Source organism: Coenobita brevimanus, chromosome 110, assembly GCF_032717465.1.
Source record: "Coenobita brevimanus isolate Jiangsu-jjx chromosome 110, ASM3271746v2, whole genome shotgun sequence".
In the NCBI taxonomy this organism is placed as follows: Eukaryota; Metazoa; Arthropoda; class Malacostraca; order Decapoda; family Coenobitidae; genus Coenobita; species Coenobita brevimanus.
Genome location: NC_137063.1, coordinates 22,355,560 through 22,372,005, shown reverse-complemented (window position 1 = coordinate 22,372,005; position 16,446 = coordinate 22,355,560). Strand labels below are relative to the sequence as shown.

At 45.3% G+C, this 16,446-nt stretch overlaps 1 protein-coding gene across 1 annotated transcript in view; it reads left to right on the top strand.

The window, feature by feature from the left end:
* LOC145417508 (dnaJ homolog subfamily C member 5-like) overlaps nt 1-14,293 on the top strand; it is a 67,365-nt gene extending 53,072 nt beyond the window's left edge. Inside the window, exons 4-5 of the mRNA XM_080286216.1 lie at nt 10,963-11,097; nt 14,192-14,293. Of these exons, the coding sequence (XP_080142342.1) occupies nt 10,963-11,097; nt 14,192-14,293 (237 nt within the window). The remainder of the gene's footprint in view (nt 1-10,962; nt 11,098-14,191) is intronic.
* The last annotated feature ends 2,153 nt before the right edge of the window (nt 14,294-16,446 follow it).

Genomic DNA, 16,446 nt, shown 5'->3' with positions numbered 1-16,446 from the left:
GCTCCTCCGATCACAACCTTATTACCTCAACCCGCCCTATCGTTCCGGTATGGCCTGTGGACCCTCCAAAGAAAGGTCGACTGTGGCACTTTGGAGCTGCGGATTGGGAGGCCCTTAGGCGCTGGAATGATTACTGGTTCCATGACCATGAGTCATCTGAATGTGCCTTGCGCATTACAGAGGTTATTCCCTCAGGGATGGAAGCACACATTCCGTTCTCATATCCTCTGACTAATGCAAATCACACTTGGTATAATGCTGTCTGCAACAAGGAGAGGGCCTGTAAAAGGTACCAGAGCCAACCCACCCTTGAACCAATCATGTTTATGTTTCTGCCTGGAATCGTGCTAAGTCTGTTCTTCACTCTGCTAAAAATAATTTCATCCACACTAAATGCTCTCAACTCTCCTACTCGAATTCTTCCCGCTCCTTCTGGCACCTTGCTAAAAACCTTTCTACCATCTTTACCTCATCATCCTTCCCTCTCTTTTCTACTATGACGGCTCTGTAGCTATTTCTACTACTGATGAAGCAGATCTCTTTGCTCAGACTTTCTCCTCCAATTCCACCTTGGACGATTCCGGTGCTGTTCCTCCATCACTTTCCCCCCTCTGACTTCCTGATGGCTGACATTAAAATTTCTTCAGCTGATGTATTTCTGCCATCACTGGCCTCAATACTAACAAGGCATATGGGCCTGATGGAGTCCCTCCTGTTTTCCTCAAGAACTGTGCATCTGTGCTTACACTCTGCCTAGGCAAACTCTCGCCTTGGTCTCTCAACTTGTACCTTTCCTTCTTGCTGGAAGTTTGCTTTCATTGAGCCAGTCCCAAAGAAGGATGACCATTCCCAACCCTCTAACTATCATCCAATTGCTTTAACATCCTATGTCTCAAAAGTTTTCCAGTCTATTCTTAACAGAAAAATTTTAAAGCATCTTTCGTATCACGACTTTCTCTCTGATCGTCACTATGGGTTCCGTCAGGTAAGCTTCACTGACGACCTTCTCGCCAACATTTCAGACTCGTGGTCATCCTCCTTTCTGGACTTTGGCGAAAGCTTTGTCATTGCACTTTACATCTCAAAGGCTTTCGATCGAGTCTGGCATAAATCTTTAATTTCCAAACTGCCCTCTTACGGTTTCTATCCTTCTGTCTGTGACTTCATTTATAGCTTCCTTTATGGTCGTTCTATAGGTGCTGTTGTAGAAGGCTATTGTTCTATCAACAGTGGTGTTCCTCAGGGCTCTGTCCTATCACCACCTCTCTTCCTTTCATTCATTAATGATCTTCTAAGCTGAACATCTAACCCCATCCACTAGTACACTGTTGATTTCACCCTTCACCTTTCTATTCGGTTCCCACAACGTTCATCTGAGCAGTTACTTCAACAAACAAGGGAAGAGTCTGTGGCATACCTAATGTCTGACTTGGGTAAAAATAATCTTGTTATTTTAATGCATCAAAGACTGAGTTTTTACACCTATCAACCCGAGAAAATCTCCCACAGGAGAATCCACTAATTAATAATATCCAGCTCAGTCCTGCATCATCTTTGAACATGCTTGGGATTTCATTCACTCGGGATTTATGTTGGAAAGATCATACTGCATCTCTTGTAAAATCTGCTTCCAGGAGATTAGGTGTGCTAAGCCGATTCCGTATCTTCTTTACCCCTGCACAACTGTTGACTTTCTACACGGGTTTTATTCACCCCTGTGTAGAGTACAACTCTCGTGTGTGGGGAGGCTCCCCACATACAGCTCTTCTCAATATGGTTGAGTCAAAGGCTCTTCCTCTCATTAACTCTCCTCCTCTTACTGGCTCCTTCCAACCTTTGTCTCTTCGGCACACTGTTGCCTCTTTATCTCTTTTCTTTCGTTACATCCATGGTCACTGCTCCCCTGAACTGTCTAATTGCATCCCTCCACCTCTACGACGGGTGTCTAGCACCCGTCTAGCAAGAAACTCTCATCCCTTTTTCTGTCCAACTCTCTAATGCAAGGTTAACTGTTATTCCCAGTCCTTCATTTGTGCAACAGGTCAACTGTGGAACTCTCTCCCTGTGTCTGTATTTCCTACTTCCTATGATCTCCAGTCTTTCAAACGCAGTGTGTCCAGGCATTTCGAAATGAACTGGTCTTGAACTTGGCACTCTTTTGTATTGTTTTTATTTTTTTCTTGGAAGGAACAGTTTTGCGAGCTCGTAGCCTTTGGTTCCTTCTTTGCATAAACACACACACACACACACACACACACACACACACACACACACACACACACACACACACACAACACACACACACACACATATATATATATATATATATATATATATATATATATATATATATCCTAGTTAAAACTTTTGCTGGCTATCTCGGCCATGGCAACTTCCAGAGAAGTGGTAAAATGATGGAAAATACTGTGAAAAACATATCGATCTACGAATTTTTATTTCACCTCAAGCCATCATCAAGCATTTCTGTTTCCTATATTGTCAGCATGACTAATAGTAAATATATAAACAAGGATCTTATTCAAACATAATAGTTAGTTGGGATGAAGGGGTTGCCTAGTTAATAGGTCTGAATAAGGTCCTTATTTATATATTTATTGTTAGTCATGCTCACAATATAGGACAACTAGTGTGCCTGATGATGGCCTGAGGTGGGCCGAAAATTCGTAATTCAATATGATTTTCCCAGTATTTTCCATATTTTTACTACTTTCTCTCTCTCTCTCTCTCTCTCTCTCTCTTTGCTTATGAACACACTATCTATCTATCTACTTATTTTTGAGTTGCTATTTCTTGATTTCCCTATACGTCTCATCGTATTTACTATGTTAGGGGCTAGCTTGCAAGGTAAGTTTCCGTGCTTCATTTTTGCTTTATTCCTTTGTTATAATCAGGACGTTTAGGGCACACTTTCAGTGTACCCACTTCCAGTAGGTCAGTCATTTTATCTCGATGATTATTTAGTTTACTTTAGCGTTAGCCCCAGACATAGTAAATACGATGAGGCGTACAGAGAAAAAAAAAAAAACGTGGTTTTACCTTTGATAATATTTACAGCACTGAAATGTTCCTCTTTCTCATCCTACATAACTATAAGCTACCATACTCCTGAGAGTCTTGATCGTACGCTTAAGCCTTAAATTGGATGCTCTGAATTTTTTGCGACAATTTCTAAGTACACATGACAACAAAGGAACGTTCCTGGCCTCTCCAACTTTTCGGTAAATGAACATTGTATTCTGGATTGTAGGCCAGTCAAGTCAAATAAGTGCATACATAAAGTGTCGGTAAAAAAATTAGGGGTTTGCTTTCTCCTTCATGAATCAAGTGTCATCACTCACACATTCCTAACAAGCTTGCTCAGTGTTACAGGCTTAGGATAACGAGTGGCCAAAGGAGTCCCATGGTAGTTACAATCCCCCTCAATCACCAGTTTCTCCCTCACACACTTCACCCTCATAGACTTTACCTTTGCATTCCTGTATCCTTGACACATCTGTACCGTGACACACTGTACCATTGACACACCTGTACCATGAGTCATGGTCCAGGTGTACAGGATGGTGTCATAGTCCATGACACCTTCCTGTACCGTTGACACCTGTACCATTGACATTTGTACTGTACCAGTGACACCTGTACAATTGAAACACCTGTACCACTGACACCTGTAACATTGACACTCCTGTACCATTTACACCTGTATCACTGACACACCTGTACCATTGACACCCGTACCACTGACACCTGCACCACTGACACGCCTGTACCATTGACACACCTGTACCACTGAAACATCTGTACAACTGACACACCTGTACCACTGACATGCCTGTACCATTGCCACTTGTACCATTGGCACACCTGTACCACTGACACACATGTACCATTGACAAACCTTTACCTTAAACACACCTGCATCATTGACACATCTGTACTATTGACACCTGTACCATTGACACCTGTACCATTGACACATCTGTACCATTGACACATCTGTACCATTGACACCTGTACCATTGACACCTGTACCATTGACACACATGTACCACTGACGCACCTGTACCATTGACACACCCGTACCATTGACACACCTGTACCATTGAGACGCATGTACCATTGACTCCTGTACCACTGACACCTGTACCATTGATACCCGTGTACCATTGACACCTGTACCACTGAATTATCTGTACCACTGGTACGCCTGTACCACTGACACACCTGTACCATTGACACCTGTATCATTGACCACTGACACACCTGTACCATTGACACACCTGCACCATTGACACACCTGTACCATTGCCACTTGCACCAATGGCACGCCTGTACCATTGCCACACATGTACCATTGCCACACATGTACCATTGCCACACTTGTGCCATGGACACACCTGTATCATTGACACACCAGTACCACTGACACACCTGTACCTCTGACAAACCTGCACCACTGACACCCGTACCATTGACACTTGTACCAGTGACACACCTGTACCAGACACACTGGTACCATTGACACCTGTACCATTGACACCTGTACCATTGACACACATGTACCATTGACACCTGTACCATTGACACCTGTACCATTGACACCTGTACCATTGACACCTGTATCATTGACACACCTGTACCATTGACACACCTGTACCATTGACACCTGTACCATTGACACACCTGTACCATTGACACACCTATACCATTGACACACCTATACCATTGACACACTTGTACCACTGACACATGTACCATTGACACACCTGTACCATTGACACCAGTACCTTTGACACATATGTACCACTGACACCTGTACCGTTGACACACCTGTACCATTGACACCTGTACCACTGTCACACCTGCACCACTGACACCTGTACCATTGACACCAGTACCGGTGACTAACCTGTACCACTGACACACCTGTATCATTGACACACCTGTACCACTGACACACCTGTACCATTGACACACCTGTACAACTGACACACATGTACCATTGACACACCTGTTCCGCTGACACACCTGTACCATTGAAAGACCTGTACCAAAGACACACCTGTATCACTAATACACCTGTACCACTGACACACCTGTACCGTTGCCACACCTGTACCATTGCCACACCTGTACCATTGCCACACCTGTACCACTGACACACCTGTACCATTGACAAACCTGTACCATTGACACACCTGTACCACTGACACACCTGTACCATTGACACACATGTACAACTGACACACCTGTACCATTGACACACCTGTACCAAAGACACACCTGTATCACTGATACACCTGTACCATTGCCACCTGTAGCACAGACCTGTATCACTGATACACCTGTACCACTGACACACCTGTACCATTGCCACAACTGTACCATTGCCACACCTGTACCATTGCCACAACTGTACCATTGCCACACCTGTACCGTTACCACACCTGTACCATTGCCACACCTGTACCATTAACACATCTGTACCATTGGCAAACCTGTACCGTTGACACACCTGTACCATTAACACCTGTACCACTGACACCTGTACCATTGACACATCTTTACCACTGACACACCTGTACCATTGACACACCTGTATCTTTTGCCACTTATACCATTGCCCACCTGTACCACTGACACACCTATACCACTGACACCTGTACCACTGACACCTGTACCATTGACACACCTACACGATTGACACACCTTTACCATTGACACACCTGTATCACTGACACACCTACACGATTATCACACCTGTACCATTAACACACTTGTACCATTGACACACCTACACGATTGACACACCTGTACCATTGACACACCTGTACCATTGACACACCTACACGATTGACACACCTGTACCATTGACACACCTACACGATTGACACACCTGTACCATTGACACACCTACACGATTGACACACCTGTACCATTAACACACCTGTACCACTGACACACCTGTACCATTGACACACCCGTACCATTGACACACCTGTACAACTGGCACACTGTACCATTGACACACCTGTACAACTGGCACACTGTACCATTGACACATCTCTACCACTGACATACCTGTACGATTGACACACCTGTACCATTGACATACCTGTACCACTGACACACCTGTATCATAGACACACTTGTACCACTGACACACCTGTATCATTGACACACTTGTACCACTGACACACCTGTATCATTGACACACTTGTACCACTGACACACCTGTATCATTGACATACCAGTACCATTGACACCTGTGCCACTGACACACCTGTACCACGGACACACCTGTACCACTGACACACCTGTACCATTGACACACCTACACGATTGACACATCTGTACCATTGACACACCTGTAAAACTGACACCTACACGATTGACACACCTGTACCATTAACACACCTGTACCACTGACACACCTGTACCATTGACACACCTGTACAACTGGCACACTGTACCATTGACACATCTCTACCACTGACATACCTGTACGATTAACACACCTGTACCATTGACATACCTGTACCACTGACACACCTGTATCATTGACACACTTGTACCACTGACACACCTGTATCACTGACATACCTGTATCATTGACACCTGTACCACTGACACACCTGTACCACGGACACACCTGTACCACTGACACACCTGTACCACTGACACACCTGTACCATTGACACACATGTACCACTGACACACCTGTACAACTGACACACCTGTACCATTAACACACCTGTACCTCTGACACACCTGTACCACTGACACACCTGTACAACTGACACACCTGTACCACGGACACACCTGTACCACTGACACACCTGTACCATTGACACACCTACACGATTGACACATCTGTACCATTGACACACCTGTAAAACTGACACCTACACGATTGACACACCTGTACCATTGCCACACATGTACCATTGCCACACTTGTGCCATGGACACACCTGTATCATTGACACACCAGTACCACTGACACACCTGTACCTCTGACTCACCTGCTCCACTGACACCCGTACCATTGAGACTTGTACCAGTGACACACCTGTACCATTGACACACCTGGTACCATTGACACACCTGTACCATTGACACCTGTACCATTGACACACATGTACCATTGACACCTGTACCATTGACACCTGTACCATTGACACCTGTACCATTGACACACCTGTACCATTGACACCTGTACCATTGACACACCTGTACCAATGACACACCTATAACAATGACACACCTGTACAATTGACACACATGTGCCACTGACACACATGTACCATTGACACACCTGTACCATTGACACCAGTACCATTGACACATAGGTAACACTGACACCTGTACCGTTGACACACCTGTACCATTGACATACCTGTACCACTGACACACCTGTATCATTGACACATCTGTACCATTGACACACCTGTATCATTGACACATCTGTACCATTGACACACCTGTATCATTGACACATCTGTACCATTGACACCAGTACCGGTGACTAACCTGTACCACTGACACACCTGTATCATTGACACACCTGTACCACTGACACACCTGTACCATTGACACACCTGTACAACTGACACACATGTACCATTGACACACCTGTTCCGCTGACACACCTGTACCATTGAAAGACCTGTACCAAAGACACACCTGTATCACTAATACACCTGTACCACTGACACACCTGTACCGTTGCCACACCTGTACCATTGCCACACCTGTACCATTGCCACACCTGTACCACTGACACACCTGTACCATTGACAAACCTGTACCATTGACACACCTGTATCACTGACACGTCTGTACCATTGACACACTTGAACCATGCCACCTTTACAATTGACACACCTGTACCATTGCCACACCTGTACTATTGCCACACCTGTACCATTGACACACCTGTATCACTGACACACTTGTACCACTGACGCACCTGTATCACTGACACGTCTGTACCATTGACACACTTGAACCATGCCACCTTTACAATTGACACACCTGTACCATTGCCACACCTGTACTATTGCCACACCTGTACCATTGACACACCTGTACCATTGACACACCTGTACCATTGACACCTGTACCACTGACACCTGTACCACTGACACACCTGCACCATTGACACCTGTACCACAGACACACCTGTACCATTGACACACCTGTACCACTGACACACCTGTATCTTTGCCACGCGTACCATTGCAAACCTGTACCATTGACACTTGTACCACTGACACACCTGTACCATGGACACACCTGGACCACTGACACACCTGTACCTTGGACACACCTGTACCACTGATACCTGTATCTTTGCCACTTGTACCATTGACACACCTGTACCATTGACACACCTGTACCATTGGCACACCTATACAATTGACACACCTGTGCCACTGACACACCTGTACCACTGACACACCTGTATCTTTGCCACTTGTACCATTGCACACCTGTACCTTTGACACACCTGTACCACTGACACACCTGTACCATGGACACACCTGTACAACTGGCACACTGTACCATTGACACATTTGTACCACTGACACACCTGTACGATTATCACACCTGTACCATTAACATACCTGTACCACGGACACACCTGTACCATTGACACACCTGAATAACTGGCACACTGTACCATTGACACATCTGTACCACTGACAGACCTATACGATTGACACACCTGTACCATTGACATACCTGTACCACTGACACACCTGTATCATTGACACATCTGTACCATTGACACACCTGTATCATTGACACATCTGTACCATTGACACACCTGTATCATTGACACATCTGTACCATTGACACCTGTACCACTGACACTCGTACCATTGACACACCTGTACCACTGACACATGTTCCATTGACACACGTGTACGACTGGCACACCTGTACAGCTGACACACCTGTACCATTGACACATCTGTTCCACTGACACACATGTATCACTGACACAGCTGTACCATTGACACACCTGTATCCCTGACACAATTGTACCACTGACGCACCTGTACCATTGACACCTGTACCACTGACACACCTGTATCAATGACATACCTGTACCATTGCCACACCTGCACCATTGCCACCTGTACCATTGACACACCTGTACCACTGACACACCTGAACTCTTGACACACCTGTACAATTGACACCTGTACCACTGGCACCTGTACAATTGACACACCTGTACCATTGACAAACCTGAGCCACTGACACACCTGTACCATTGACACACCCGAATAACTGGCACACTGTACCATTGACACATCTGTACCACTGACAGACCTGTACGATTGACACACCTGTACCATTGACATACCTGTACCACTGACACACCTGTATCATTGACACATCTGTACCATTGACACACCTGTATCATTGACATACCTGTACCATTGCCACACCTGCACCATTGCCATCTGTACCATTGACACACCTGTACCACTGACACACCTGAACTCTTGACACATCTGTACAATTGACACCTGTACCACTGGCACCTGTACAATTGACAAACCTGAACCACTGACACACCTGTACCATTGACACACCTGTACCATTGACACACCTGTACCATTGACACACCTGTACCATTGACACACTTGTACCACTGACACATCTCTACCATTGACACACCTGTACCATTGGCACCTGTACCACAGACACACCTGTACCACTGGTACACCTGTATCACAGACACCCTTGCACCATTGACACACCTGTACCACTGACACATCTTTACCACTGACACACCTGTACCATTGACACCTGTACCACTGACACCTGTACCATTGACACACTTGTACCACTGACACACGTGTACCATTGACACACCTTTACTACTGACACACCTGTACCATTGACAAACCTGTACCACTGACACACATGTACCATTGACACACCTTTACCACTGGCACACCTGTACCATTGACACACCTGTACCATTGGCACCTGTACCACTGACACACCCGTACAACTGACACACCTGTACCACTGGTACACCTGTACCACAGACACACCTGTACCATTGACACACCTGTACCATTGATACACCTGTACCACTGACACACCTGTACCACTGACACACCTGTACCACTGACACACCTGTCCCATTGACACACCTGTACCATTGACACCTGTATCGTTGAAACACTTGTACCATTGACACACCTGTACGATTGACACACCTGTACCACTGACACACCTGTACAACTAACATATTTGTACTATTGACACGAGTTTACCACTGTCACACCTATACCACTGCCATACCTGTACCATTGACACACCTGTGCCATTGACACCTGTACTATTGACACACCTGTACCATTGACACACCTGTACCACTGACACGTCTGTATTATTAACACATCTGTACCATTGACATGCCTGTACCATTGGCACTCCTCTACCATCAACACACCTCTACCACCAACACACCTGTACCCTTGACATTTGTTTCACTGCCACACCTGTATCGTTGACACACGTATAGGCCTACCTTTGACAGACCCTGTATCACTGACACAACTGTGGTGCGTTTTTCTAACCTGTCGAAGCTCTCTACCTCCTTCTGGCTTATTTATTAGGTAAGTGTCATGAGACTGATGGATGGAGTTGACTAATAACCAAGGAGTCTCATTCCGACTCCATAGCTAAGGTTTATCGAATTACATGCAACCACGACTTAGTATCCAAGTTACGAAAGAGGTTCAGTAGAGTCAGATAAAAAAAAAATAAACAGTTATATATCTATAACTCCTAACTTATGTTCAAAGAATTTTATGCCACCACGACTTTGAATATTAATATTGTAGAATGGCCCAATTTCATCAAGGGAAAGCAAACCATTTTTTTTTTTTTTTGCTTCTTTCCATCCTCGTAGGCGCTGCTCATAGTGTGTGGAGTCATCACTCTTGGCTACTTCGGGTGCTGCTACTGCTGTTTCTGCTTTTGCAACTGCTGCTGCGGCAAGTGCAGGCCTAAGTCAGAGGATGATGACTGCTATCAAGACTCTGAGGTAAGTGAAGTTAGGCAGGCTCTTCAACATGTTCAGGGCCGTATTCTAGGTGGCAGTACAGGTTTCGTAGGACTTCATTCTTAGCAATTTACTCTACATTATTGTATGTAATCTATAACATCTGGGGGTTGCAACTAAGGGATAGTTTTGCTTGTAACAATATCAGACAGAGAAAAGCAGCTGGTCACTCGCCTTAAATGTCTGGACTGAGTAGTGTAGCCCAGGGCCCTTACGCTGTACACTCCTGATAGGGCAGAAAATATTTATTACCAATATACTTTTCATACATACAAAAAGAACTTTAAGAATAGGAAATTGGAATGTTCGAACTCTCAATCAGGCTCGTAAAAGGGAAGAACTTATTTCAATGTTCAGGGCATACAATATAGATATTTTTTGCCCTTACAGGAACAAGGTTGCTTAGAGTTGATAAAATGAATATGGAAGATGGTATTACTTTGTTGGTTTCTGGTAGTACTGATGGAAATCATTACCAAGGAGTAGGCTTACTGTTGAGTAGAGATGCTTGCAAGGCACTATGTGAGTTTGAGCCAATTAATGAGCGCTTGCTTTATCTCGTTAAAAGTCTGACCATGGTAATATCAGTATGGTGGTAGGGTACGCTCCAACAAATGAGGCTGCTGATGAAATGAAGGATGACTTTTATGAGAAGCTGCAGGATGTAGTGAACAGAGTGGCAAGACATGATGTGTTAGTTTGCACTGGTGATTTTAATGCGATTTTTGGTAGTAGTAGGGATGGCTTTGAAGATTGTATGGGTAAGGAGGGTGTTGGTATAAGAAACGAAAATGGGGTACGACTTGGAAGCTTTTGTTTGGCAAATGACCTTACGATTGGTGGAACTATCTTTGAGCATAGAAAAATACATAAAACTACTTGGATTTCACCATTGGTAAATGTTGTAACCAGATTGACCACATTGCAATTAGAAGAAGGCATAGGAGTTATTTGCAAGATCTTTGCGTAAGGAGGGGGCCAGATATAGGTAGTGATCATCAGCTTGTTGTGTCAAAGATTAAAATAAAGCTTAGGAGAAAAGTTAATGGTAATTGTACAGGAGGTAATAAATATGATTCTGATGAGCTGAGAAATGATGAGAACACGAAGGAAAAGTTTCGGTGGGAGTGTAGGTACAGGTTTCTAGTCCTGCAGACTTTGAATCTGAAAACAATGTTAATCAAATGTGGAGAGAAGTAAAAGAGGTTTTGCATGAGAGTGCTAAGGTTACTATTAAGAAAAACGGAAAAGCGAGAAGGAAAAAGTGGATGTCAGATGAAACATGGAATGCAATTCAGAAAAGGAAAGAGGTGAAGTTAAGAAGTGAAGAACAACATGTTGATGGCCAGGTAGTTGAAGTACTAAGAGCAAAGTACTGGAGTTTATATTCTTAAGTAAAAGGACTCGTTAGACGTGAAAAGAGGAGGCTATACGATGAAAAGGCAACAGAGAAAGAAATTAAGTGAAAATGATGGTCAGAGCCCAAGAGCAGCGTATCAGGCCATAAAGGAGTAAAGTTGGTCTGAAAAGAGAAGGAAGGAAATACCTGTACGAGATAGAAATAGTGACTTCTTGACTAAAAAATAATCTGGATATAAAAGGAGGGTGGAAAGATCATTTTGAATCTGTTCTAAATAGACCAATCCCAGCTGAAGAGGACATTTTGCCAGCCGGGAGAGATTTGCAGATAGAAACAGGGGATATAACCTTGGAAGAGGTAGCAAAATCTATAAAGGAATTAAAGAATTTTAAGGCCCCAGGAGAGGATGGAATATTTCCTGAAATGCTTAAGGTGGAAAATGATCAGTTGATGAATGCGCTCTTGAAACTTTTTACTGTGGCTTGGGATAATGGAGGAGTTCCAGAAGAGTGGAAAAATGGAGTGATTATAAAAATACAAAAAAAACGGAGATTTAAGTGTGTGTAGAAATTGCAGGAGGATAACTTTGACACCTGTAGTTGCAAAAGTCTTTTCCAAAATCTTGTTGAACAGAATAGAGCCAGTAATTGATAAAATTTTAAGACAAGAACAAGCAGGATTTAGAAAGGGGCGAGGTTGTAATGATCAGATTTTTATTGTAAGGCATCTAATGCAACAAGCTAGTGAGATGACAATGCCACTTAGTATGTGTTTTGTGGATTTTGAAAAGGCGTTTGATAGTGTTTCACGTGGAGCTGTGTTGAAAATTATGAGATTCTATGGTATACCAGAAAAGTTTGTAAATATTGTTAGAGCCTGAACCGAGGTACTTTTTGTAAGGTAATGGTGGGTGGTTCTTTGAGTGATCCTTTGAAGTTAGGTCAGGAGTGATTCAAGGAGGGGTTCTTTCGCCTTTGCTGTTTGTTTTGGTTATGAATTATGTTATGAGAAAGGTTGTAAGGAGAACAGGTGCAGGAATAAACTGGAAAGAAAATAAGAAGTTGCTGGATTTGGACTATGCTGATGATATTGTATTGACTTGCGGAAGTATTTACAAGATGCAGAGGGTGCTTGATTGTCTGGTGGAGGAAGGAGAAAACATAGGATTGGAAATAAATTGTGGAAAGACTGAAATTATTAATATGAACGTGGAGAGCCAAATCGACTGTGTGATTGGAAATAATGTGACGAAGAATGTAGAAAACTTTAAGTATCTGGGAATGATTGTATCATCTAATGGATCATTAAACAATGAAACTGAGGAGAGGATTAGACAGGCTTGGCGAGCTGTTGGAATGTTGAAATCTGTTTGGAATAATATTATGCTTTCGGTACATACTAAAGTAAAAATTTACAAGTCCATGGTTAGACCAATTTTAATTTATGGGCATGAGTCATGGTACAGTACAATTGCAACAGATCAGAAAGTATTAGGATTGGAGAATAAAATACTGAGAAGGATCCTTGGGGTAAAGTGGCAAGACAGAGTTACAAATGAAAGAGTAAGGGATATTACAAGAGTGGAACCAGTTGATGAATATGTGAGACTGTCTCACTGGAAATGGCTGGGGCACATATAGTGCACCCTCAAATAAGGCGAGTTTATGGGCGGGAGAAACCCTCACATTCTACGATTTCGCATTATGTGGGTCGGAGTTTGAGGCCTATTTGTCGGATTCGGGTGAAGACCCGGCGAAGGCGCTGAAGGAGATCGGTCCAGGTCTTGCTAAAGACGATGACGTCGTCCAAGTAGGCTAGATAAATCTCCCATGTGAGGCCGCTGAGGACAGATTCCATTAGTCTTGAGAAGGCGGCGGGGGAGTTACAGAGGCCGAAGGGTAGAACATTAAATTCATAATGTTTCCCCTTGCTGGTTGAGAAAGCAGTCTTGCCTCTGTCTTCCGGTTGCACCGGGACCTGCCAATACCCCAACTGGAGGTCGAGGGTGGAGAACCAGGAGGTGCTGTACAGAGAATCTAGGGAGTCATCTATGCGCGGGAGTGGAGTAGCATCGTTGGTGGTTATGTCATTAACCGGCGGTAATCTATGCAGAACTGCATCGTGCCATCCTTCTTCTTCACGAGGACAACGGGGTAGGACCAGGGGCTTGTAGAGGGGGAGATGACTCCGGCCTCGATCATCTCTTGAACCTGGTGGTCTTCCTCTTCCCACCTTTTGGGCTTCTTCCGCCGGGATGGCTGCCGGATTGGTGGGCCCATCGTGTGGATCTCTTGAGCCAGGTAGGTGGTATGTCCAATAACGGCGGGTCCCACCATGAAAGGGTCCTGGAAATCCAGGAGGAGGTGGCAGAGGGTGTCTGATTGGTGGGTGGAGAGATGGTTGGGAATGGGGGGCAGAGGGGCGGGGGAGTTGGAGGGGGAGGGGGTGCAGGGCTTGGCTTCTTCCATCTCTTCGATTATAAGCCTCTTAGGGAGGGTGAGGGGCGAGGGGGCAAGGTTGGCAATTTGGACTGCCGTGTGGTGAGGGGGAAGGAAGGTTGGGGGCAGGAGGCAGGCCGAGAGGGTTCCAGGTGGCAGGTGTGGGGGGAACAGGATGCATGTACCTGAGGGCCGGTTGAGGGGCACCCAGGCTTTGTGGTGGGGGGGATGGTGACAGCGGAGGAAATGGTGGTAGGGAATGAGGGAGGGGGGGAGGGGGAAGGGAGGAGGGAGGGGGAGGGAGTCTTCCAGCCAGGGCCATGGCATGCAGGTGCAAACGGCCCAAGGGGGAGGGGAGGCTGGAGGATTTCTAGAACTGGAGCTGTCTGCTGCAGTAATCTTGGTGGCTCCTAACTTCTGTAGCAGGTCCAGCCCCAGATATGCGTCGTAATTGCGGCAGGAAGAGTCAAACACAATGAACTTGTGATGTGTTGAAGCAGGTTGATGGGTGTTGACACACAGGGCCCGTGTTTCCCCGTGGATTGGCAGGGGGCCATCCCCCGCGTCCACAAGATGAGTAGCCGTCGGGAATAGCAGGCCAAAGGTCGACTTATAACGGGAGAAGTAGTGGCTCTACAGGCAGGATCTGGCCGCTCCCGTGTCAACCAGAAGTCTGGCTTTCACCCCGTTCAGCTTCATCTTGTGGTAAACTGGGGGGCGGTATTTGGGGGAAGTGGCCCCTGCCACCGTGAGAACGTGCGGGGGTGGTCCTGAAAATCCAACTGTTGGGGGACTCCTTCTTCTTCCCCCAGCTCCTGCTCCCTGGGTTCGGTACAGTCACTACTCGTTTTACATTGATTCAGTTTATGATAATTCGTTACAACGATGATAGAAAAGTTCCACCCCAAAATCCGATTTGCAATAAATTTCCCGCTATAACGATTTTGCCAATGGACAGCACCAGGCACAGGCAAGGTAACCGTCGCTTGTCTCAGGCAAGATGGTGGCCCTGGCATGCAGCACATTGTTATGGTTCAGGTCCCGCCACCCCTTCAAAGCCCTATCTTTTCAACTTGTTCATGTGTGCCCCCCCTGTTATCATCACTTCTCAGCCAAACATCGTACTACAGTAGACATCGTGTAGCACCAGGCCAACTTTATGTAAGTGTGATTACTGTACTGTATTGTGTTGTTGCAAAGATTTACTGTACGTGAGTAACTCTGCCTGTACTGGTGTGATAGTGTTTCTTCTGGTGAATTACTGTACAGTACTGTGGATTTGTGTGCCCAGTGGTAAGGTCAGTGCCAGTGTAGGCCCCAGTGGTATGGTTGGTGCAGGTATGGACCCCAGTGCTAAGGTTCGTGCAGGTATGGGCCGGATTCCCCTCCCCCTAACCTGTTCCTGTCTGACTCAGAGGCTGACCACTAATGCCTGTAAGCACAGGCTGTACCCCAGCATAGGGGGGGACGACTTGGTGACGACTTGGACCAACACAGGAAGGAATGAAGGTGGATTGTCATTTATGGTTCAGT